Source organism: Pelobates fuscus, chromosome 3 (assembly GCF_036172605.1).
Source record: "Pelobates fuscus isolate aPelFus1 chromosome 3, aPelFus1.pri, whole genome shotgun sequence".
In the NCBI taxonomy this organism is placed as follows: Eukaryota; Metazoa; Chordata; class Amphibia; order Anura; family Pelobatidae; genus Pelobates; species Pelobates fuscus.
The window spans coordinates 357,925,642-357,952,318 of NC_086319.1; the positions used below are offsets into that span (position 1 = coordinate 357,925,642).

The 26,677-nt window shown below is 43.6% G+C and overlaps 1 protein-coding gene across 5 annotated transcripts in view; it reads left to right on the plus strand.

The window, feature by feature from the left end:
* ADGRL1 (adhesion G protein-coupled receptor L1) overlaps positions 1-26,677 on the plus strand; it is a 283,392-nt gene that overhangs the window by 172,328 nt on the left and 84,387 nt on the right. For all 5 annotated transcript variants that reach the window (XM_063449237.1, XM_063449241.1, XM_063449242.1 and 2 more), the window contains exon 3: positions 100-313. In XM_063449237.1, the coding sequence (XP_063305307.1) occupies positions 100-313 (214 nt within the window). The remainder of the gene's footprint in view (positions 1-99; positions 314-26,677) is intronic.

The window sequence follows — 26,677 nt, forward strand, 5'->3', positions numbered from 1 at the left end:
CACTTTATTAGTCATTCTATAGTTAGAATAGAATCCTTCTTCTTGTTATTTTTGAGAAATTTAAACCTGTGTGCATGTTTTTATTTTTAATCTCAACAGGTCTAAGTCGGGCTGCCCTTCCATTTGGGCTGATGCGGCGTGAACTGGCTTGTGAAGGGTACCCCATAGAGCTGCGGTGCCCAGGCAGCGACGTTATCATGGTAGAGAACGCTAATTACGGACGGACGGATGATAAAATTTGTGATGCAGACCCTTTCCAGATGGAGAATGTGCAGTGTTTTCAGGCTGACGCCTTCAAGATCATGTCGCAGAGGTAAGTGTCGTTGTGTGTGTCCATTCCATATCTTTGGAAAATATATCTATGAACAGCGAGCTGCGGTGAGTTGACAAAAGACTTTAAAAATGTATACCAGAATAAATAACATGGGTAAAAAATATCAGTAGGTGAGATTTTTTTTTCCCCCAACCCATCTATCTATTTTCACCAAAATTCACCTGGCTTATCAGAAATAATTAGCATGCAGCCTCCTCCTGGAAAGCCTAGCCTAGCCAACTGTAGGGCACTCTTTGATAGTGAAAGGTAGTCAAATGCCCAAATGCCATTGAATAAAGTGGACATGGTAGGAGAAGTGGTGTGCAGGCCTTTCATAAGTCCTGATTTTCGAGAGACAGCTCTGATTGATTACAGACTCCTGTCATGCCATTGCCAACACAATTTGGTTCCCTGGTGTCCTGCATCCCATGGACACCACGGAACAGTCCTCAGCAAGCATAGAGGAAGCAAATCATTAGACGCGCTTTGCTAGGACTTAAGCGGTGATCTACGCACAGTCTAGCAGGAGTGGAACGCGTCAGAAGGTTGTCATTCAACCTGGCATGCATTTATGCATGCCAAGCTGATATGTTCCATCTTTATTTTGGAACACACAAGTGAAGTCACTGGCATGCCCCTTCAGGTCTACCCACATCCCAATTGCATACCTCCAAATGTTAGGGGGTATGGGTGTGAAGTTGTGCTAGAAGCTAAATACATGAGGGAAGGGTTTTAGTGTGATGTTAAAATGCTTTCTAAGAGATAAAGAATTGTTTGAGTTTCGCTAAGAGAAAGAAGTGATGCAATGATCTTCGGATCTTTGTCAGGGAAATAATCAATGGACCAAAGTCACGTGCAATGAGGTGTAGCTAGGTCTGCATAAAAGTAATGTAACTCCTAAATGGGAGAGAATTGAGCAGTGAGACTGCAGGGGTATGATCTATAAACCATAACTGCTTCAATAAGCTAAAGTTGCTTTGGTGACTGTAGTGCCCCTTTAAGAGTTGGAATTTCAGAGTATTTTTTAATCCTATATTTTTAAACTCAACTCACTTTCTTTATTAAACCCACACATTACTGTATTAACCCTACACCATGTTGTATGAACCCTGTAACCACAGCATTAACCTCAGACATAGAATTAAATCTGAGCCCACACCAATACTCCCACACTGTGCTGTGCAATTAGCTCTAAATATGGTGCATTACCGTGTTGCTTCCACAAATTATGCAATTTGAGTTTTTTATTTCTTCCTCAATATTACAGAGGACTCAGGGCTAACAAGAAGATGGTGCATAGCAGAGTTATTAACTAAAGTGAATATTCAAATCGGATTTTTTAAATTTAAGGTCAAAGTAACCAAAATGGAAGCATAGCTGATTCTGTTATTTTGACCTTAAATTTGAAATTCATCTTAAATTCACGGCAAATTCTCCGTTAGTGAATAACCCTGTAAATGGTCTGAAAGTCTGAGCACCATTATGGACCCCTGCACAGGTTGCCCCCCCCCCCAGACATGCACCTGAATGACTGTTTAGAGTTATGGATTAGCGATAGTTGTTATGATAGAGATTATGATTAGACATTGGGTTAGGGTAGCAGATTTTACATAGTGTGATAGACAACATTTTGTTAAGAGCTAGGGTTCAAATTTGCTACCGCTGAAAGTTTCTCAATGTTATAATCCTTTTCACATTTTAGAAGATGTGTGTTTAATGTTAAATTCTCTTTAGGTTTCTGCAAGCAAAGCTGTTAATGTTATAATGTTCTTTACAGTATTAAAGAAAACTGACAAGGAAAAAGTTAATAGTATGTTGTAGCTTGCAGGTAGAGAAGGGGTCAGTTTTACAAAACTGTAGAATTATAATTATTATTATTTTATTATTCATATAGTGCCATCAGATTTCGTAGCGCTTAACCATGGGGTACAATAATAAAGGGGTTTCATAGACCTGTATTATACAGAGAGCAGCACTATATAGGAGGCACTGACTGTCCCAGGATATTATACACACATAGACCTGTATTATACAGTCAGTGCTCCCTGTATACTGCTGTTTTCTGTATCATACAGGTCATTGTGTGTATAATATCCTGGGACAGCCAGTGCTCCCTGTATAGTGCTGCTCTCTGTATAATACAGGACTGTGTGTATAATATCCTGGGACAGTCAGTGCTCCCTGTATAGTGCTGCTCTCGGTATAATACAGGTTTGTGTCTGTATAATATCCTGGGACAGTCAGTGCTCCATGTATAGTGCTGCTCTCTGTATAATGCAGGTCTGTGTGTATAATATCCCGGGACAGTCAGTGCTCCCTGTATAGTGCTGCTCTCTGTATAATACAGGTCTGTGTGTATAATATCCTGGGACAGTCAGTGCTCCCTATATAGTGCTGCTCTCTGTATAATACAGGTTTGTGTCTGTATAATATCCTGGGACAGTTAGTGCTCCCTGTATAGTGCTGCTCTCTGTATAATGCAGGTCTGTGTGTATAATATCCTGGGACAGTCAGTGCTCCCTGTATAGTGCTGCTCTCGGTATAATACAGGACAGTGTGTATAATATCCTGGGACAGCCAGTGCTCCCTGTATAGTGCTGCTCTCTGTATAATACAGGACTGTGTGTATAATATCCTGGGACAGTCAGTGCTCCCTGTATAGTGCTGCTCTCGGTATAATACAGGACTGTGTGTATAATATCCTGGGACAGTCAGTGCTCCCTGTATAGTGCTGCTCTCGGTATAATACAGGTTTGTGTCTGTATAATATCCTGGGACAGTCAGTGCTCCATGTATAGTGCTGCTCTCTGTATAATACAGGACTGTGTGTATAATATCCTGGGACAGTCAGTGCTCCCTATATAGTGCTGCTCTCTGTATAATACAGGTTTGTGTCTGTATAATATCCTGGGACAGTTAGTGCTCCCTGTATAGTGCTGCTCTCTGTATAATACAGGTTTGTGTCTGTATAATATCCTGGGACAGTCAGTGCTCCCTGTATAGTGCTGCTCTCTGTATAATACAGATCTGTGTGTATAATATCCCGGGACAGTCAGTGTTCCCTGTATAGTGCTGCTCTCTGTATAATACAGGTCTGTGTGTATAATATCCTGGGACAGTCAGTGCTCCCTGTATAGTGCTGCTCTCTGTATAATACTCCTGGAACAAGAAGAATCAGAAGCAGTGGAGTGATGACTGAAGCCTCAATCTGAGACATTTAACATGTTGAATTGGTGTCATGAAAGGGGCTAATGGAATATGTTCATATGTTTTCCTTTTGCTCCCATCTCTCTCTTTAATTCCATTCTGTAAATTCTCCTTCTATAGCTCTCATTTTCTATATTCAGCTCTTTATTTTACTATATTTACTCCCCAATATAATTATCTTAGTAAACTAAAGTATGTTATATGGTATAGACACAGCTCTCTGAAGCACATCAGCAAGGTCTTTCTATATTTGTACAGACAGTGTCCCCACTGATACCCAACTCACCTAAAAGGGATAAAATGTACCTGCCTGATATAGATACTGGGCTGTGAATGTATCTATCGCACACCAAGGATGCATGCTACTGTTGGTGGGAACGTGGTGTTATAAAGGTCTACTCAATAAAGACAGAATTGCAGGGAATTGAGATGGGAATTTCAAACTTTAGCTTGAAATAGTGCAGTTGAATGGGATAATTTTTCCAACTCGGCTACTTTGGCCTTAAGTTTGAAGAAGAAGAAGTCCCTGCTGCACTTTACTGTAGTATTCTGGCAAGGAAGAGGTTAATGCAGCATGACCCTAGCTTTCTGACCAGGGATAGAGTTAATACTGCGATTTCTAGCAAGGAAAGGGTTCATGTGACTGTGCTCTGTAGAATTGTGCTATCAAAATGATTATTAAAATGCTCCCTAGCTTTCTGTAAAGAGTTAATTTCCATACGTATTGTTTGGGGCAAGGAAGTTGTTCCTACAAAGGGTTAACTTCCCTTGTATGAAACAAAGGAGTTAAACATGCAATAAGCTGCTCTTGGTTGGAGTGCAATGCTCTGCAGATCAGGGAGGGGGTTTGTAGAGTGATGTTCTGTGATTGTTTATTAGTAAAGAGGTTGCAGTGAGGTGTCCTGCTGTTGATTATTAGGAAAGGTGGGGGATTGTAGTGAGATGCTTTGTGCTTAGTTATCAGTGGGAAGCTGGTTTGCAGTGCACTGCGCTTGTTTATCACGGAGGGGTCCATTGCAATGCCCTGTGCTTGCATATCATGGAGAGTGGTTGCAGTGAGATGCTAATGCATGTTTTGTATGAGAGGAGATTCGCAGTGCAATGCTCTGCGGTTGTATATCATTGAGGGGGTTGCAGAGCAATGCTCTGCGGTTGTATATCATTGAGGGGATTGCAGAGCAATGCTCTGCGGTTGTATATCATTGAGGGGATTGCAGAGCAATGCTCTGCGGTTGTATATCATTGAGGGGATTGCAGAGCAATGCTCTGCGGTTGTATATCATTGAGGGGATTGCAGAGCAATGCTCTGCGGTTGCATATCATTGAGGGGATTGCAGAGTAATGGTCTGTGGTTGTTTAACCTGAAACGCATTGCAGTGGGATGCTCTGAGCTTGTTTATCATAGAGGGGATCACAGTGAGATGCTCTGAGCTTATTTATCATGGAGGGGATAGTTGTGCGATGCTCTGAGCTTGTTTTTCATGGAGGGGATAGTTGTGCGATGCTCTGAGCTTGTTTTTCATGGAGGGGATAGTTGTGCGATGCTCTGAGCTTGTTTTTCATGGACGGGATAGCTGTGCGATGCTCTGAGCTTGTTTTTCATGGAGGGGATAGCTGTACAATGCTCTGCAGTTGTTTATCATGGAGGGGATAGCTGTGCAATGCTCTGAGCTTGTTTTTCATGGAGAGGATAACTGTGCGATGCTCTGCAGTTGTTTATCATGGAGGGGATTGCTGTGTGATGCTCTGAGCTTGTTTATCAGGAAGGGGGTTTGTAGTGTGATGTCTGTAGATTAGTTCTATTCTCCAGACACAGCTATTTAATGACACCTGATCTCGGCTGATGCAACTGGCAGCCCCCTGACACTCACACACTGTACACATACTAATATGCACATAGTGATACACGCACAGCACACACTGCACATACAGGAGTACACAAATAGTGTGCACGTTGTGATACAAAAACTGTACATACATATTGGGATAGCTGCATAGCACACACATTTTACACATTTGACAGAGATAAATTGCACAAAAGCTCTTTGATATACACACTGTAGTTATAGACACATTACATATAGCAGTGTTTCTCAACCTGCAGGTCTAAAATATTTCCTAAGTACCCCTGCCTCGAGAAAGTAATTTCTATTGATTTAAATTCCAAATGAAAAATCTAGATACGGATATTTAAGTTAATATTGGAGTACAGGCCTAATTAAAGGTAATAAAAAATATTGTTAAAATAAATGACATGATGTGAACATTGTGTAAGTAAGGAGGAGTGTATGAACTATTAATCTCAAGCATAAAAGTCACAAAACAAAAATATAATACACGTATAATAGCTACACAATGACACTGGCTACACACGGACACACAACGGACACTGGCATACACATTTACACACAGAGGACACCGACACATACTTCCACTGATTTAACACACACTGACAGACACGCACATTTACTGACAGACACACACTGTTCAACAAGAGGGCACTTACAGTGGATACTGACGCACACAGTTACACAGAGAAAACTGACACATAATCACTGACACAGAGTCTCACTGAATTGACACACACTGACAAACACACTTGCAGACACCCACATTAATTTGCACATAGAGGACACTGATACACACACATTTGCTCACAGAGGACATTGACACACATATTTACACACAGAGGAAACTGACACACACACTCTGATTTGCCACACACTTGCTGACACACACTGACAGACACACACTCATTGACAGTTGATTGCAAAAAAAACAAGAGTGGGATGCACACACTAAAAAGGAGGGAATACTTCCTCCACGGTGCTTCAAAAAAGTAGGGCCCATCCCTGAACACATCAAATGAAAGAAAAATAAATATCCAGGCACACCTGAGGTTTCTTCTAAAAGACAGTCTATTTTATTTGAACCAAGGAGACAACGTTTCAGCTCCTCTCTGAGCCTTTATCAAGTCTATTTTTCTTCCAGTTAAAACAAGGAAAATTGCCTCTCTCACACACACTCACGAATGTTTTTTTTCTATTATTTTTATTTCTGTCTACCCAACCTCCCTAACTTTTGGAGCGCTAGAGTGGATCCTTGCCCTCGGGTCCAGGGTAGGGCTGTGATGCCATCTTCATGTTCTTCATGTTCTTCCAGCACTGCTCCCTCGCTGTAGTGATGCTGGTACCAGAGTGACATCAGAACTCATCTTCCTGTATCTCCTCAGGGCGTGCAGGGGAGAAGTGTTGGGGGATCATGAACATTACAGCTCCCTTACTGCCTCCATTCTCTCTCAGCTGGCCTCCTTGTGGGGGTCGCTAAGCTGGACAGCCTCCCAGCTCTTGGCGTTCCCCCTGCCTGTGGTGCGTGTTTCCCGTTCCACAGGTTGAGCATTTAGGACCTATAGTAATAAATGTACAGCAAACAAGTTGTAATACACAGATAATACACAAAAATAGAAGCACACGTTGTATACATATTGATGCAAACACAGCACACACTTTGTTATACACGCACTGTACATCTAGTTATACACACCTACACAGTTATGAACGCATTTTAAATCCATAATACACATATTGGAGCAAAGGGGGTGATTCGCTAAAAACGGAAGTGAATTCAAAACCGTTTTGTAAAATGTGGGCAAAAATATCTGGTTCGAACAAATTGTCCAGCAGAGCTATAATGACAGCTTGACTATTTTATCCTTAATTTTGCAACTCAAAATGTAACTTGCCATCATTGTGGTACACACAATATACATATAGTAGTGATACACACACTGTGATAGACTCAATGTACATATAGCAATACACACACTGTGATACATAAAATGTACATATAGCAATACACACACAACATACACACCCACTGTGATACATGCAATCTTTTCTGACACTGCTACCCCTGACCCTTTAGTGGCCTTCAATTTACCCACAACCCAAGACACTCTGAAAATAAAAGTTGTGGTGTAGGGTTTTTGTTCTCACCTCGCTGCTCCTTCATACCTCAACCCACACTCCCCCCCCCCCTACTAATAATCCTACCTTCACCACTGCCCTGGAATCTGCAGCCCCGATTCAAACATACACCTCAAGGAGGACATGCTTCCAACCATGGCACACTAAGTGAACTCGCTACATGCAGAGATGCTCCTGTTTTGCTGAACACTGCTGGAGGAAGTCTTGCACCCTATCATCTTGCGTTCATACAGAGCAGACCTTGCCCTTGCTAAACAGTCATACTTTTATTCTCTCATTAGTTCATGCTCACACAATCCCAGGCATCTCTCTTTTTTGTCTTGCTGTAGCCACCCCCCAAACTGATTCTCCCCACCTTGCCACTCTCTCTCTCAACCTCACCTAGATCATGCCTTCATATCCTTCAGACTTTCTCCCCAGCTACTAAGAGGTAGCTGTGCTTCTCCTTTCCTCTTGCTCCATCACTTTATTCTGCCCTGTCTCACCTTATCAGATCTCTCTCCCTTTGTCTTGTCCCTTCCTTAACACATATATTCAACTGTTCTTTCTTCTGCTGCCCTAAACATGCTACTGTAGTATCCATCTTAAAAAAGCCATCTCTTGACTCGTCCTACCCTTCTTACGACCGTCCTATATCCCTGCTCCCTTTTGCCTCAAAGCTTCTGGAAAGACTTGTCTTTACCCATCTGGTGTGTTTCCTCAATACACTCTCTTCTTGACCCTCTTTAGTCTGGCTTCTGCCCCCTCAAGTATACTGAGGCTGCTCTTATTAAAGTTACTGACTACCTAATTGCAGCTAAATTTAATAGCCACTACTCCATACTAATTCTTCTTGACCTCTCTACCACCTTTAATACTGTTGATCATGTTCTCCTCCTCCAAACTCTTAAGTCACTTGGACTCTGTGACACTGTCCTCTCATGGTTTTCCTCTAATCTCTCCCAAAGCTTATTCATTGTCTTCTTTTCTAATGATACCTCCTGTCCTGTCTCGGTTGGAGTCCCCCTCTTTATACTGACTCTCTTGACAAACGTATTACCTCGCTTGGATTCCGTTATCACCTGTACGCCGTTGACACCCAGATATATCTCTCCTCCCTAGATGTCTCCCCTGCCACCCTGCTACGTTGCTTTTCTTCCATCATCTTCAATCTCTCAAAAACTGAGTTTCTTGCCTTTCCTCCTCATAATACTGATCCTCCTCTTTCGCTGATGATAGTACCCACATCAGCTCATCCTTCCATGCGCGCTTTCTTATATTTGATTTTGGCCTCACCTTTTAGCCTCACGTTCAGTGTTACCAAATCCTGTCGATTCCATCTTAAAAATGTTGCCCACGTCCGCCCCTTTCTTACGTAAGATGCTGCTAAGGAGCTTGTTCATGCTCTAGTAATCTCTTGCATTGACTATTGTAATTCTCTCCTAATTGGCCTTCCCAGAAGCCGCACTGCCCTGCTACAGTCAGTAATGAATGCTGTCGTCCTACTGATTTTCGTCTCCAGTTGCTCTTCTCACACCTCACCTCTCTGTCAGTCCTTACATTGGTTTCCTGTATCCTATAGGAGTCAATTCAAAATACTTATCTTACTTATAAAGCACTGAACAACTCTAGCCCCTGTTATATCTCTTCACTGATTCACAGGTATGTCCCTTCTTGGTCTCTTCGCTCTGCCCGTGACCTTCTCGTGTCCGCTGCTTGCACCCATACTGCTAACTCGCACTTACAGGACTTCTCAGGGCGGCTCCTTTACTTTGGAACAGTCTGCCTACCACCATCAGACTATCCCCTAGTCTTCAATCGTTTAAGAGGCGTCTCAAAACCCATATTTTTAAGAGAACTTATGGACTCCCAGAGTAACCTCTACCTCATGTACCTGTCCCTTGCTCTCTCCTAAAGGGCAGCACTCTACTCTCTCCTCCAGTTCTGCTTTACTCTCATCTTGTTTGATTGCTTTCCCCTGTCCTTTTGTGTTTTATACCCCACCTCCTATAGACTGTAAACTCATTTGAACAGGGTCCTCCTCAACCTACTCTTATTATAATATTGTAAAGTGATGCGGAATATGTTGGCACGATATAAATGCCAAAAATAATAATACTAATAATAGTGTACATATATAATGATACACACGCTGTGATGCATGTACTTTATGTACAGAATGACACACATACTAAAATATAGAGTGATGAATAAGTTAATCTTTATTCAAAATCCTTAATTTTTATTCAGTCAGGGGAAAGCTGCCTATATCGAGCACATTTTGCTGCCATTATACAGTCCAGCTCTTCTCTAATGTTCCCCCAGAGACTAATTCCCTTCTTCAAGTGCAATACGTTCTACATAACCCTAGTTTTGGGGATTTGAAACTGGATCGTCACACAGTCATTACTGCAATGTGATTGTCTTTGGTGTATAGTATAATGGTAGGAATCCTCTCTGTGCTTCAACGTAATGAGAAATCATACATGTTTTTTTCTTCTAGAGACTGTTATAAGAAAGTAAACGTCTAATAGTCTTCATTCACCTACACAGGATTAACGGCTGGTGCTTTGTAGTAAACATTCACATCCTGCCATCGCACTGGATCTAACAGATCCATCAAAGTGATAGGTGTAATAAGCAATAAAGCATCAATAGCAGGATTTCCTTTTCTTTTTGCATGTGGGCTATGTGTATGTGTGCCAATGTCTGTCTTATTTACCCCTTCCCTAGCACCAGTCTGTCTCTTTTGCCCCTTCCCCAGACCCTCTTCTTTTTTTTAGAGAGAGAGCGTGTATATGTGTGTATATATATATATATGCAGCAGACACATATTTCAAGGAATCCATGTATAAATTGGAATTATGAGGCAAAAATGTGGTTCTTTGTTGAGCTCATTTGCATACGCCTACCCAGAATCCCTTGCAGTATTGAGAGCACTGTTAGTGAGATTTCTGTGGTAAAAGAATGTATGTATGGCTTGCCTGGTGTGTATATTTGTGTTTAACATTGCATTAAATATCCACTTATTTCAGGTGGAAGGGGTTTTCATCCTCATTTTTTTTCCCCCACCACAACTTATTTGGTATAATATATATATATTATACCAAATAAGTTGTGGTGGGGGAAAAAAGTGAGAATGAAAACCCCTTCCACCTGAAATAAACCCCTTCCACCTGATAGGCGTATGCAAATGAGCTCAACAAAGAACCACATTTTTGCCTCATAATTCCAATTTATACAAGGATTCCTTGGAGTATGTGTCTGCTGCATACAACAGCTTTGAAACACAACTCAGGAAAAGGAGCAAAGCCAGTGAACCACTCATGGACAGCTGTTTCGTTGTTATTTCAACTCATCAGCATGAGGTTTTTTACTGGCTTGCTATGGATTGCTGTGGTTCTTTGTTGAGCTCATTTGCTCAGGTGAAGGGGAATCTGCACCTATTGCAACCATTATTATTATTATTATTATTATTATTTATTATTATTACCACTGATATAGCGTCAACAGATTCCGTAGCACTTTACAATATTATGAGAGGGATGATTTAGCTATAAATAGGACAGTTACAAGAAAACTTACAGGAATTATAGGTTGAAGAGGACCCTGCTCAAATGAGCTTACCGTTTGTAGGAGGTTGGGTGTAAAACACAATAGGACAAGAAATAGCAATCAAATAAGGTGGGAGTGAAGCAGAGCTGGAGGAGAGAGTAAAGTGCTGCCCTTAGGGGCAAGAGACAGGTATGTGAGGTAGAGGTTACTCTGGGAGGCCATAAGCTTTCCTAAAGATATAGGTTTTAAAGCACTTCTTAAACGATTGAAGACTAAGGGAGAGTCTGATGGTGGTAGGCAGGCTATTCCATAGGAAGGGAGCCACCTGCAAGAAGTCCTGCAAGCGTGAGTTGGCTGTACGGGTGCGAGTAGTGGACAGTAGAAGGTCACGCGGGCAGAGCGAAGAGACCAAGAAGGGGCATACCTATGGATCTGTGAAGAGATATAAATAGAATTGGTCAATGGGTTAGCATTTTAATTGACTCCTTTAGGATACAGGAAGCCAATGTAAAGACTGACAGAGGGGTGAGGTGTGAGAGGACCGACTAGAGAGGAAAATCAGTCTGGCAGCAACATTTATTATAGACTGTAGCGGGGCAATTTTGGGAAGACCAATTAGGAGAGAATTACAATAATCCATGCGGGAAATTACTAGAGCATGGACAAGCTCTTTGGTACCATCTTGCATAGGAAAGGGGCGGATGTGGGCTATGTTTTTAAGATGGAATCTACAGGATTTGGTAACATGCTGCATGTGAGGCTCAAAAGTGAGGCCAGAATCAAGTATGACGCCAAGACAGTGCGCTTGCAAGGATGGACTTATGTGGATACCACTGACTTGAACTGAGAGGGAAAGAAGAGGATCAGTATTAGGAGGAGGAAAGACAAGGAGTTCAGTTTTAAAGAGATTGAGTTTCAGAAACCGGGAGGACATCCAGTCAGGGATGGAGGAAAGGCAAGCAGTGACACGTTGCAGGAAGGCAGGGGAGAGGTTCGGGGAGCAAATATATAGCTGGGTGTCATCAGTGTACAGGTGGTAGTGGAATCCAAATGAGGCAATAAGTTTGCCAAGAGAAACAGTATAAAGAGAAAACAAAAGGGGAACAAGGACAAAGCCTTGGGGGACTCCAACAGAGACAGGATGAATGGAGGAGGTATCATTAGAAAAGGAAACACTGAATGAGCGTTGGGAGAGATAGGAGAAAAAAACAAGAGAGGACAGTGTCACAAAGACCGAGTGATTGAAGAGTTTGAAGAAGTAGAGCATGATCAACGGTGTCAAAGGCAGCAGATAGGTCAGGAAGTATTAGTATGGAGTAGTGGCCTTTGGATTTTGCTGCGATTAGGTCATTAGTAACTTTGATAAGAGCAGTCTCAGTAGAGTGGAGGGCACGGAAGCCAGATTGAAGAGGGTCAAGGAGAGAGTTGGAGTTAAAGAAGTGAGACATACGGGTAAAGACAAGTCTTTCCAGAAGCTTTGAGGAAAAAGGGAGCAGGGATATGGGACGATAGTAAGAGGGGGTGGACGGGTTGAGGGATGGTTTTTTTCAGGATAAGTAATACAGTAGCATGTTTAAGGTCAGCAGGGACAATGCCAGAAGAGAGAGAGCAGTTGAAGATGTGTGTTAAGGAAGGCACAAGACAAGTGGAGAGAGATCTGATAACGTGAGATGGGACAGGATCAAGCGGGCAGGTGGTGGGGTGAGAGGAAAGGAGAAGCACAGCCACCTCTTGTTCAGTAGCCAGGGAGAAAGTCTGAAGGGTAGGAAAGGCATGATCTACATGTGGTTGAGAAAGAGAAAGGCAGGGTGGGGAGAATTATTCCCTTAGCTGTTTAAGCTTGTCGGTAAAGTAGCATGCTAGGGAGTTGTTAAGAGGAAAAGAAATAGGGATTATGGCCAATGAAATGGCAGGACTAAATTGAACATTTACCTTTTATATTTTTTTTATTTTTTTTACTGCAAACTAACTTTACACCTGTCATAGAAAGATAATGAATATAAGACAAAGGAAGGGCAAAGAGAGGACAACAAAATGGTATAATGAGACATTTACATAATTTGAAAATAGCATTTGCAAAAGAGGCATTCATGTATAGCTAACTTAGCTAATTTATAGACCTTTTTAACTGTAAAAATGAATTTGTAAAAAGGCTGCTTTACCCAAAATCATATTTAGAAATGCAATTAGGAAATTCTAGGGGTGTCCTAAAAGTCTTCTATGGTTTCTCAAAGATTTTTTCAAAACGCATTTTCTGGAGATTAGAGAGTGGTCACGGACTGGACCAGGGCAAAAGACATCTAGTTGAAGAATAATTGTACTAGGAAACTTCTTCTTATGTTTCTTTCTATTGGATCAATATCTACCGTATTTTTCGCTCCATAAGACGCACTTTTTTCCCCCTCAAAAGTGAGGGGAAATGTCTGTGCCTCTTATGGAGTGAATGTGAAGCTTTACTTACCTGTCTTGTAGCATGGCCCGGCAGCACAGCGCGCACCGCGGTACAGGAACTTCAAGTTCAGGTTCCGGTTTCCAGCGGGACTGAAAGGAAGTGCGCACTCAGTGTGCACACTTCCTTTCAGTCCCGCCGGAAACCGGAACCTGAAATTGAAGTTCTAGTACCGCTGTGCGCACTGTAAGGCCAGCCCACGCTACAAGACAGGTAAGTAATTATGGGACGAGGGGAGGGGGACAGTATGGGAGAGGAGAGAACACTATGGGAGGGGGGGAGAAGAATATGGGAGAGAGGAGAAGACTATGGGAGGGGGTGGAGAAGACGATGGGAGGGGGTGGAGAAGACTATGGGAGGGGGTGGAGAAGACTATGGGAGGGGTGGAGAAGACTATGGGAGGGGTGGAGAAGACTATGGGAGGGGTGGAGAAGACTATGGGAGGGGGGGGAGAAGACTATGGGAGGGGGGGGAGAAGACTATGGGAGGGGGGAGAGAAGACTATGGGAGGGGGGAGAGAAGACTATGGGAGGGGGGAGAGAAGACTATGGGAGGGGGGAGAGAAGACTATGGGAGGGGGGAGAGAAGACTATGGGAGGGGGGAGAGAAGACTATGGGAGGGGGGAGAGAAGACTATGGGAGGGGGGAGAGAAGACTATGGGAGGGGGGGGGAAGACTATGGGAGGGGGGAGAGAAGACTATGGGAGGGGGGAGAGAAGACTATGGGAGGGGGGAGAGAAGACTATGGGAGGGGGAGAGAAGACTATAGGAGGGGGGGAGAAGACTATGGGAGGGGGGGAGAAGACTATGGGAGGGGGGAGAAGACTATGGGAGGGGGGGAGAAGACTATGGGAGGGGGGAGAAGACTATATGGGAGGGGGGAGAGAAGACTATGGGAGGGGGGAGAGAAGACTATGGGAGGGGGGAGAGAAGACTATGGGAGGGGGGAGAGAAGACTATGGGAGGGGGGAGAGAAGACTATGGGGGGGGGAGAAGACTATGGGAGGGGGGAGAAGACTATGGGAGGGGGGAGAAGACTATGGGAGGGGGGGAGAAGACTATGGGAGGGGGGAGAAGACTATGGGAGGGGGGGGAGAAGACTATGGGGGGGGAAACTATGGGAGGGGGGAGAAGACTATGGGAGGGAGGGAGAACACTATGGGACAGGGGAGAAAAAAATATATTCTGAACAAACTGTCCCATAGTAAGCAACACTATGGGACTGTTTGTTTAGATTTTTTTTCTGGGTTTCTTCCTCTAAAAACTAGGTGCGTCTTATGGTGTGGTGCGTCTTATGGAGCGAAAAATACGGTATATATTTACAGCTTGTAGTTGTGATTTTTTTCCAATCCCAGCCCTAGCTGACCTAACTCTGATAGGGAGAGAAGAAGAGGGGCCTTGTGGTACTGAAGCCCCTTGGTCTCTAGTGATGGGAGTTTTCCATCCTGCTCCAATTTAGCACATTGCTACGTGTTAGACAGGCATCAGGTGCCATGATATGACATCAAATCCCAGCATCCACTGCCTAAAGATCCCCCCAAAAAAAACACATTGAAGTCAGCCATGTACTCTGTCCAATCCAAAAGCGGCAATGTTTTTGTTAGTGTTAGTTTTTGCACTTAAAGCTTTGTTAATTTATGATGATCCCTATTTATGACTTTCACCTATCTGATCTCTGCCATTCCCTCACATCCTTAAAGGACCACTATAGGCACCCAGACCACTTCAGCTTAATGAATTGGTCTGGGTGCCTGGTCCATCTAGGATTAACCCTTTTTTTTTATAAACATAGCAGTTTCAGAGAAACTGCTATGTTTACACTGAGGGTTAATCCAGCCTCTAGAGCATGGGTCGTCAACCTGGTCCCTACCGCCCACTAGTGAGCGTTTCAGGATTCCAGGCACGGCAGTCTTTAAAGCGGGGCAAATGGGGCAGCTGCCCCGGGCCCACTTACTCCTGGGGGGCTCAAATCAGCTACCCCATGGGCCCCGCTGTCCGCCAAAATCTTTTTGTCATTTGCCCCCTGGGCCCGGCGGTGCTGCGGCTGCACCGGGAGCCCACGCACTAAGAGGGCCCGGTCGTGCGCTGTGGCCCTTTAACAGCGCGACCGGGCCCCCTTGTTTTACTGCAGCAGGCTGGGAGGAAGTGACTGCCGTGAGTCACTTCCTCCCAGATAGAATGAAGCCGCGTGGGAGGAAGGAGGAGGAGGCCGTCAGGAGGGAGCTGGAGTGCAGGAGCCTCACACTCCCAACGACCTCAGCCTGCCACTGGACCCCAGGGAACCCATAAGGTAGGCTGGAGGGTGACTTTATAAATGTAAACTTTGCATGTGTGTGTGTGTGTGTGAGTCAGTATGTCTGTGTGTGTCTTACTATGTGTGTATGTGTGTGAGTATGTCTGTCAGGGTTTCTGTGTGTGTGTGTCACCATTTCTGTGTGTGTGCCAGAATGTCTGTCAGGGTGTCTGTGTGTGTCAGTTTGTCTGTCAGTATGTCAGTATGTCTGCCAGGGTGTCTGTGTGTGTCAGTATGTCTGTCAGTGTGTCAGTATGTCTGTCAGTGTGTCAGTATGTCTGTCAGGGTGTCTGTGTGTGTCAGTATGGCTGTGTGTCTTAGTATGTGTGTGAGTATGTCTGTCAGGGTGTCCGTGTGTGTGTGTCACCATTTCTGTGTGTTTGTCAGGTGGTGTGTGTATGTCTTAGTATGTCTGTCTGTGTGTGTCAGTATATCTGTGTTTGTCTTAGTATGTGTAGAGTATGTCTGTCAGGGTGTCTGTGTGTGTCAGTATGTGTGTCTTAGTATGTCTGTGTGTGTCAGTATGTCTGTCAGGGTGTCTGTGTGTGTGTCACTATGTATGTGTGTCAGTATGTCTCTGTGTGTGTGTCAGTATGTCTGTGTGTGTGTCAGTATGTCTGTCAGGGCCTTTGTGTGTTAGTATGTCTGTTTGTGCGTGTCAGTATGTCTGTCTGTGCATGTCAGTTTGTCCATCAGTGTGCATGTCAGTTTGTCTGTCAGTATCTCAGTGTGTCAGTATGTCTGTCAGTGTGTAAAAATGTAAATTTTGCATGTGTGTCAGTATGTATGAGTGTGTCAGTATTTGTGTGTGTCAGTATGTCTGTGTGTCTTAGTATGTCTGTGTATGTGTGTGAGTATGTCTGTCAGGGTGTCTGTGTGTGTGTGTGTCACTATTTCTGTGTGTGTGTGCGTTTGTGTGTGTATCAGTATGTCTGTCAGTGTGTATCTCTGTTGTCAGTATGTATATCTGTGTATCTGTATTTAGTATATCTATGTTTCTCTATGTGGTCTGTGTGTATCTGCATATAGGTCAGGTTGTGTATCTGTGTGTCTGTATGTGTGTCAGTGTGTGTATCTGTATGTTATCATTGTATGTATTTGTATGTTGTCAGTGTGTGTACCTGCGTGTGTATATCTGTGTCTGCATCTGTATATAGTCAGTGTTTTTATCTGTGTATGCATGTGTGTCAGTAAATGCATCAGTGTGTCTGAGTATCCATATGTGTCAGTGTTTGTATATATGTCTATGTATGTGTGTGTATGTATGTGTTAGTGTGTGTATCTGTGTCAGTCTGTATCTGCATGTGTGTTAGTGTGAGTGTCAGTGTTTATGTCTGTGTATCTGCATGTGTTTCAGTGTGTGTGTGTGTGTTTGTGTATCACAGTGTGTGTGTGTGGCAGTCTATGTGTACATGTGCATACATCTCATCATTCAAATCGCCAACACTACACACAAGTACATCCATGCATTCAACCTTCAACACTACATACAAACACAGTCCTGCATTGAAACGTCAACAATACATAAACACCAAAAATATATATAAACACACCCCAGCATTTAAAAAAACAAGCAAAAAAACTACACATAGATGCATGCTTGCATTCAAACACCAACACCACATACAAACACACCCCTACATTTACACAAACATACTCCATACACAAACATGCTTCCATTCAAACACACAAACACAACTCAGTGCTAAATACGACTCTGCAAGCATGGGAAAATTTTTCCCCTACTGCGTTGGGAAGTGGAGAGCGTGATTGCATGTCAGGGAGTGGAGGTCAGGGGGCCCCATCAAATTCTTGCCCAGGGCCAAATCAATTTTAAAGACAGCCCTGATTCCAGGTGGTCGGTAGGGATTTCCAGGTTGATCGGGCGGGTGCGAGCCGGCGGTACCCGTGCGACTGGGTACCGCTGTGACCATTTGCGGCTCCGGCCCGCGCGGTAAACCGCCGGGGCCGCCTTCCAAAGTGTAAATGCTTTCCTATGAGACTGGCTGAATGCGCGCGCGGCTCCTGCCGCGCATGCGCATTCAGCCGATGTCGTTGCCAGGAAGGAGGAGAGGAGGACGAAAGCTCCCCGCCCGGCGCTGGAGAAAGGTAAGCTTTTAACCCCTTCCTCTCTCCAGAGCCCGGTGGGAGGGGGGCCCTGAGGGTGGGGGCACCCTCAGGGCACTATAGTGCCAGGAAAATGAGTATGTTTTCCTGGCACTATAGTGGTCCTTTACATTTAAATTCTTCCTCATCTGCTTTTTCCTTGATTTGTTTGTACCACCTCAATGCTTCCCCACCCACAATTTATCTTATCTAACCCTAGATTCTCTCTTATAGCGTGGACCCCATACATAATTTCAAAGGCTACTCCCAGGACTCACAGTACCAAACCCTGCAGGAACAGCCTTAAAGGACCAGGAAAATAAACTTGTTTTATTGGCACTATAGGGTTATTAGGCACCACCCTCCCGCTGGGCTGAAAGGGTTAAAACCCCTTCAGCCACTTACCTTAACCCCTTAAGGACACACGACGTGTGTGACACGTCATGATTCCCTTTTATTCCAGAAGTTTGGTCCTTAAGGGGTTAATCAAGCCCGGCACTGGTGATCTCTTCTCCTCCTGCCGACGTCAGCCCCGAATGTACATCCGTGGCTAAAGCCACGCGCGCATTCAAACCGCCCGTAGGAACGCATTACTCAATGCTTTCCTATGGACGTTATCGTGTCCGCAATGCGATTTTTGCATTGAGGATTGCGGAAGCTGCCTCTAGTGGCTGTCAGGGAGACAGTCACTAGAGGCTGGATTAACCCTCAATGTAAACATAGCAGTTTCACTGAAACTGCAATGTTTACAGCTGCAGGGTTAAAACTAGGGGGGCCTGGCACCCAGACCACTTCATTGAGCTGAAGTGGTCTGGGTGCCTATAGTGGTCCTTTAAGCAGAGCCTGGGCATTTCAAAACCTACCCCCAGGACTCACCGCACCAAACCCTGCAGGAACAGCCTTAAGCAGAGCCTGGGCCCCATACAGCATTTCAAAACCTACCCCCAGGACTCACAGTACCAAACCCTGCAGGAACAGCCTTAAGCAGAGGTAGCATTTCTGGATAATCATTTCCCAGCTACCCTACCCAGGGCCGGCGCGTCCATAAGGTCCATAAGGCCGCCTTAGGGCGCAACACGAGGGGGGGCGCAAAAATCCGAATCCTGGGCCCTTTGCCTGTGACTCGCATATTAAAAATATTTCCTGCTCCTGATTTGCTGCCCGGTTCCCAGTGCTGCTCTGATATGTCAGAGTAGTCTGATGGGCGGGGCACTTCCTCCTCCCTGCATTCCAACTCCCCGGCGGTCTCAGTTGAACTGAGCTCAGGCTCAGTGTGCAGCTTCCCTGCATTGAGTCACTGCTGTACCTGGACAGGACACACACCGAGCTATTGATGGGCCCGGCAGCATCACCAGTGAGCAGGTAAGGAGAGCGGCATGTCAGATGATTAAATTAACCCCCTCATTACCCCATCCCTCTAGCTGTGTGTCACTTTGTTCTTAGCCCTGTTTCACTCTGTCCCAATAATCCCATCACCCCTAGCCCTGTGTCACTGTACCCCTAATCTACTCCCCCTAGCCCTGTCTCACTGTACCCCTAATCCCATTAGCACTGTGTCACAGCCCCACTAATCCCCTGCCCTGTGTCACTCTGCCCCCCCCCCCCCAGTCCTGTGTCACTATGCCCCCCTGCCCCCTAGGCCTGTATCACTGCCCCCCTAGCCCTGATTTACTATGTCCCCCTGCCCCCTAGGCACTGCCCCACTAATCCCCGTCCCCCTAGGCCTGTGCCACTGTCCCCCTAGGCCTGTGTCACTGTCCCCCTAGGCCTGTGTCACTGTCCCCCTAGGCCTGTGTCACTGTCCCCCTAGGCCTGTGTCACTGTCCCCCTAGGCCTGTATCACTGTCCCCCTAGGCCTGTATCACTCTGTCCCCCTAGCCCTGTGTCACTATGTCCCCCTGCCCCCTAGGCACTGCCCCACTAATCCCCTGCCCCCTAGGCCTGTGTCACTGTCCCCCTAGGCCTGTGTCACTTCCCACTAATCCCCTGCCCCCTAGGCCTGTGTCACTGTCCCTCCCCCTAGCCCTGTGTCACTATGTTCCCTTACCCCCTAGGCCTGTGTCACTATGTCCCCTTACCCCCTAGGCCTGTGTCACTGGCCCACTAATCCCCTGCCCCCTAGGCCTGTGTCACTGGCCCACTAATCCCCTGCCACCTAGGCCTGCCACTCTGTCCCCCTAGCCCTGTATCACTCTGTCCCCCTAGGCCTGTGTCACTATGTCCCCCTGCCCCCTAGGCCTGTGTCACAGCCTCACTAATCTCCTGCCCTGTGTCACTCTGCCCCCCCCAGTCATGTGTCACTATGCCCCCTAGGTCTGTGTCACTGTCCCCCTAGGCCTGTGTCACTGACCTTTGTCACTGCCCCCCTAGGCCTGTGTCACTGCCCTGTACCACTATGCCCCCCTGCCCCCTAGGCCTGTGTAACTATGTCCCCCTCCCCCCTAGCCCTGTGTCACTATGTCCTCTTGCCCCCTAGGTCTGTGTAACTGCCCCACTAAACCTCTGCACTCTAGCCCTTTGTCACTATATCCCCCAGCCCCCTAGACCTGTATCACTGGCCCACTAATCCCCTAACCCTGTGTCACTATGTCCCCCTAATCCCTGCCTCCAATTACTATGTCACTCTGTCCCCTAATCCCTGCCCCCTATTACTATGTCACTCTGCCCCCATAATCCCATGCCCCCCGTAGCCCTGTGTCACTCTGTAACCCTAGCCCTGTGTCATTGTAGCTCTAATTCCCTGCCCCCCTAGCCCTGTGTCACTGTCTCCCTGCCCCCTAGTGTTTGTAAGTGGCACCTCTGTATACATCAAGGGAGTGATGGGGCGGCAAAATGCATCTCCGCCTGTGTACCTAAAAATTCTTGCACCGGCCCTGACCCTACCCCACATCCCACCCTCCCCAGGGTACTCATTACATCTATAGATCGCTCAAATTCCTAAGAAAGTGGGTTAATCTTGTAAAAGCAGGCATTAGGTTGCTAGGTTATGACCTGCCAAGAATGGGGTACATTGACGTTGTGGCAGGATTATGCAATGTATGATCATATAATGTAACTAAACCCCCATTATTTTTGCCTGAGTAAGGTGTTTTTAGAAAAAAAAAAAATATTAATTCAGTGAGTGTGAAATTGCTGTTTAGTGAATGAGTGAGTGCACTGGATCTTGTATTTATTTATGTATGTATGTATGTATGTATGTATATGCACATTTTCATAATGAATTTGCCCATAAAGGACAACTCCAGTTGGGATTGTCCCTTTTAATTATGTAATATACATAATTTATAACATGGAAATGTATTTTTCATGCTGAAAGAACCATGGATCTTATTACTATGAGAGAAAGACAACCATTACAAATATAAACATTGTAGCCCAAAGTGAATTTTAGAAATGTGGTAGTGGCAGACGACTACAATGGATACAACTTGTCAAACAGTCTAAAAAAAGCTACAAGTACAACCCATAGAATTGAAACAGGTTTTTCACTACAGTGCAATTTGTCAAAAAGTCAATGTGAATTTCGGCTTATAGGCCAAACAAGTCATGGCATCTTGTTCTTTTGGAGAGACTGCAGCGTAAACGAGAGCGCACGGAAAGGGGGGATATATGAATCAAAACTAAATATTACAAATATATATATATTTTAAAAAACAGTTGTGAAAACGTACCTCAAAACATTTCAAATAGACAAAGTGGAATGGTTTAATTTTAGGGGTGTGAACTGGGCAGGCCTGTTCTGAGATATTTTAGGTGTACTGTGAATTACTAATAACAATTTATGCAGCTAAAAGGTCATTTAGAACAAAGAACATGTATCTTATTTACACAGATTTGTAAACTGATTTGTAAACACGTTTATTGTAGTTAAAGACACATTACTGTGGGTATTATTGCTATGGAGCTCTGGCATAAACAGGAATTCAGAGCTCCTACAAAAGACATTAAGATACAAAATAGGGACTGTTCTTCCTACATAGGGACACTTGGGAGGGATGTGAAAAGAACATCCACAATAACAAACTAACCTAGCCTAAAGATTACACCAAACATTTTTGTTTGCCTGGAGTGTCTCTTCAAGCAGTTTAATTAGAACATCGCTTGGCCAGTTCTGGCATTGAAACACCCTTATCTCTCCCATATAATTTAATAATAACGTAATTTTTACTATTAAATGTTAATATTATTTGAAATGGTTGGATTAAGTCATCTGAGATATCAATATGACCCCAAATTCCTATTAAATTCCAGCAAGCATGGGCAATGGGTGATTTTTTTTTTTTTAAAAGAGGTTTTTAACTTCAAGCTTATTGAATACAATCATTTTAAAAGATTTATCTTTTAATTGTGCTTTTTAATGGGCACTCACCTCAAGGTCTGGTCAAATCAAGGTCCATGCATGTCTGTTTACAATTAATTTGCCCCTACTTTCATGGTATTTGGAGCCCACTAGTGTCTGAAATGCATGCAAAAAATTCAGACAGCTGTCCAGAAATGTAAATTGAATTTCACTGAATGGGAAGATTCTAAAACTTGCTAACTAAATTCCTAGAGAATGCACGACTAAATCTGTATTTTTATCTTATGTCTTCCGCTTATGTGTGTATTAGCAACCCAACCAAAGTAAACATCTGGCAGTAAGGGGGTTGCTTGCTTATTGGCAATACACCATGTGTGATAACACACACTGCATGATTGCATACTAGGTATGTGCACAGAACCAATTCGCTAGCAGAACACAAAGTGTCAGACAAGAATATCATTTTAATTATTCAAGCGTTAGCTGTTTGGGTACCTTATTGTATAAATGGAATGTCATTGCAAACCTGAAACTGACCTTATCAAACACTGAATTGTGCATCATGTCTGCTAAAGTGCCTCATGCTCATTCAAGAAAAGGCAGTAAATATTTCCTCCACCAGGAGGCGACATTCAGCATCACTGATGTTTTGAGACATAACCGGAAAACAGTGCTCAAAGTCATTTTGTTATGTATTTATAGGGTCCGTATTTATTTAATAAAATTCAGTTGTGTACATTTTCTGTAAACATATTGAGAGATATAAGTAAGGAATAAGTCTTGTTAGCTGCCACTATACACATTAGATGAACATGCAGGGGCCTGTTACCAACCACCACCACCCAGAATGCATCTTGCTTTGGATCGCTGCACTCTGCTGTAGATGAAAAAGACACTATGGGCAAGAGGCAAACACAGTTAAATCGATAATCCATAAAGAGATGTAACAGATGCTAGAGATATGAGCACGGAATGCACTCTAGAACTTGTAACAGGTTCCAGGCTTGAACGAATGACAGGTCACATTTTTGACATCGTAAAGGATGAACACGTAGGGTTTTACAAAATTTGGAAAGACTCGAGAAGTGAGAAGCATTGAGGTAACCAAATGTCAGAGACTTGAGCAAAAGATGGATCAGAATTATGTAACCTGCTCGGGAGTGAAGTGTTAATAATGAGTAGGAACAAAGACTATAAGACACAAAACTAAACAAAAAATGGAACAGATGAAAAAAAAAAATTAACGTAAAAGGAAACCAACATGGAGCAACAATGCGAGGTATAATTATTCCCGTTGCATCTTCCTCATGGGATTTACATAACTGGGAGAAGAAGGATAAAATACTTTAGGGTATTTGGTCAGTATAGACATATGTTTTTCCTATTGGCTGGACTGCTCCAAGAAGAGCTGGAAATCTCAAATATTCTTGTTACAGTAGCTTTTCATAAATAGTCCAGAAGGCATTGCTTACAGGGGAGAAAGAGTGACACGGGGTGTTGTAGATACCAGTAACATGGCTTCCTTTAAATCCTGCGTGTGGAATGATTAATACCAAGGTATCACCTCCCTGGAGGGTTTGGCAGCAATATGCCAGGCAGTGCTGAGCCGATGCACCCTGCATGCAAATCCTATGAGAGCACCATCTGGACGATGTCCTTAGGGTTCCATCTCCAACCTGCCAAGAACATTAAAAAAGGATGTAACGATACTCAGAACTCCTATAACCCTCTTGGTGTCATAGCAGAACCAATGTTTTGCTTGTTTCTTGCCACTTAGGAAATTAAATGCGAGCAATTTGCAATTTGTGTAGCGTTTATTTGAAATAGAATGATACTTGCTGACACAAGAACTTTTTTTTTTTTTGCAGTAAAATGATCATATGCACTATATGATGGAACACATGATTTAAGAAATCATGGTAAAATTACTCCAAATTTCCATTTACTGATGGTATGTCTTGGCCACGAAGCCAGGGAATAAAGTTTTAAGCTAGAGTAAACGTGCTTCAAAGAAAGCTATAGAATCTAAGACAGTATTAAATATTTACTAGGTGGTGTTTGGACTGTCCAGAAAGTGTGCAGCTATGTAATGTGAAATATTGCGACATTTATTGAAAAAGATACAAGAAACAAACATTGTACATAGGACAGTGACCCCTCAGTCTCCTTCAAAGTAGGAACCTTGTGACCTCACACAGTTCTCCCAGCATCTCTTCCATTGTGCAAACACTGTGTTGGAATCTCCTCATCGTATTTACCTGAATTTCACTGATGGTCTGAAATCTCTTCCCTTTTAAAGGTGATTTTAACCAAAAGTCGCAGGGTGCCAAATCTTTAAACAGGTTCTCGACCATCTTTGAAGCGTTTGTGCCAAACTTTTATTTGCACTGCACCCATTGCATCATCCCCGAAAGCCTACCGAATTATCCGAATAGTTTCCGCGGAGGAATGTTCAGCCTTAACGCAAATTTTGATGCCGGTTCTTTGCTCTACTCGCTGAGTCCTTTTGAATGTGATGACCACGCAGTACACATGCTCACTCAACGGCATCTCCCACTGACTAGTACAGTGAAGGTGTCATTGTTCACGCATGCGCGTTCCAGTCCACTCTCCTTGGCAGGCAGGTTACATTGATGTTGTGCAAACCATCCTCATTATATTAACAATGAGTAGACTTTTATTTCAGAGATGATATATATATTTCTGCAGATCAGGCTTATTTGGAGGAAAAAAAAAAATATTTGTAAGTACGACTCCCAAATAAAGGAAAACTTCTTAGAAAAAGAAATTGAATACCAATGACAATTTTCCTTTAATTATAGATAAAATAAGAAAAGGGCTGTGAGCTATGAGTTTGCTGGTTTCCACAAAGCAGATTAAAATAAAACTGTCGTTAAAAAAGATATTTTAGGCAATAATAATCTTCAGCAACAGACAACATTGATACTATTAGTTTTTTCTAGAAAGGTAGCAGCCCTACGTGAAGCCGAAAGACATAAGATAGCGCAGTCTTTTCACTATTTGTACTTGACACCACCTGCAGCTTCCCCATCACAGGGAAAAAAAAATCGAAAAGACGTAGCTGACCGGTTTTTAACTCTTCAATATCTAGTATACAATTTATAAACAATAATAATAATTATAATTGAATAATAACAAAACAAAATGTTTGGATGTAAGCTTGAGTTTGGGGGGCAACTAAGAATTAAAACGGATTTTGTTTGGCAGATATCGGACGTTTTATTTTTCAATTTATCTGTTTCAGAAATATTGTCAGAATGTAATATATTAAACTTAATTTTAGCAATATAAGATGGTAAATTGCCAGAGCTCCTGTAAAGTAAATGGCTTTTGGCACATCTTGGAAAATGGTTATTTTATCATGGTTATGTAGATATTAAGTCTATTAGTAGATAAGAAAATAAAGAATGCAAATTCTACAGCAGTGTGCATCATAGACTAGAAGAGGGGCAAGCTAAGTCAAGCTTTTAACTTGATTTTGTTGCTTTTTGGAATTTTATTTGGTAATATCAAACTTAGCAATCGCCACTAGCCATTGGCAAGTGAAATCTTAGCCCTGGCGAGTAGAAATTTACCCCTAATGAGTATGCAACGGACTACTCAGACTTGCAGTAGCAGTCCTGGCTAGTAGGACCTGAAATGAAATATATTTTTCAAACTATTACCGTTTATACTCGAGAATAAGTTTGTGCTGAAAAACCCCAACTCGGATTATACTCGAGTCAATTGTCTGTATTATGGCAATTTACATTGCCATAATACAGACTGGGGGCTGGCAGCGAGCGCTTACCTCTCTTGCAGCTCCTGTCAGCTCCCTTCTCCTCCATGCCGGTCCGTTCAGCACCTCTGTCAGCTCACACTGTAAGTCTCGCGAGAGCCGCGGGGTCATAGTGCGGCTCTTGCGAGACTTACAGTGTAAGCTGACAGGGGAGCTGACCGGACCGGCGCGGAGGAGAAGGGAGCTTACAGGAGCTGCAGGAGAGGTAAGCGCTCTCTGCCAGCCCCCCTCCACTGAACTGCCAATGCCACTGGACCACCAGGGAGTGAGAGCCCTCCTCCCTGCCATGTATCAAGCAGGGAGGGGGGACAAAAAAAAAATAATAATAATAATAATAAAATAAAATATTAAAAATAATAATAAAATGATAATATTTAAAAAAAAATAATAATAATAAAAAAATTAATATAACAAAAAAATTACAATTATAATAATTTAAAAAATAATAATAAAAATGCCCACCCCCCACCAAGGCTCTGCATCACACTCTGCATCACACACACACACTGCACTCATACACACACACTGCACTCATACACACACACACTGCAATCATACACACACACACACTGCACTCATACACACACACTGCACTCATACACACACACTGCATTCATTATATACACACACTGTAAATAAATATTCAATTAACATAATTTTTTTAGGATCTAATTTTATTTAGAAATTTAC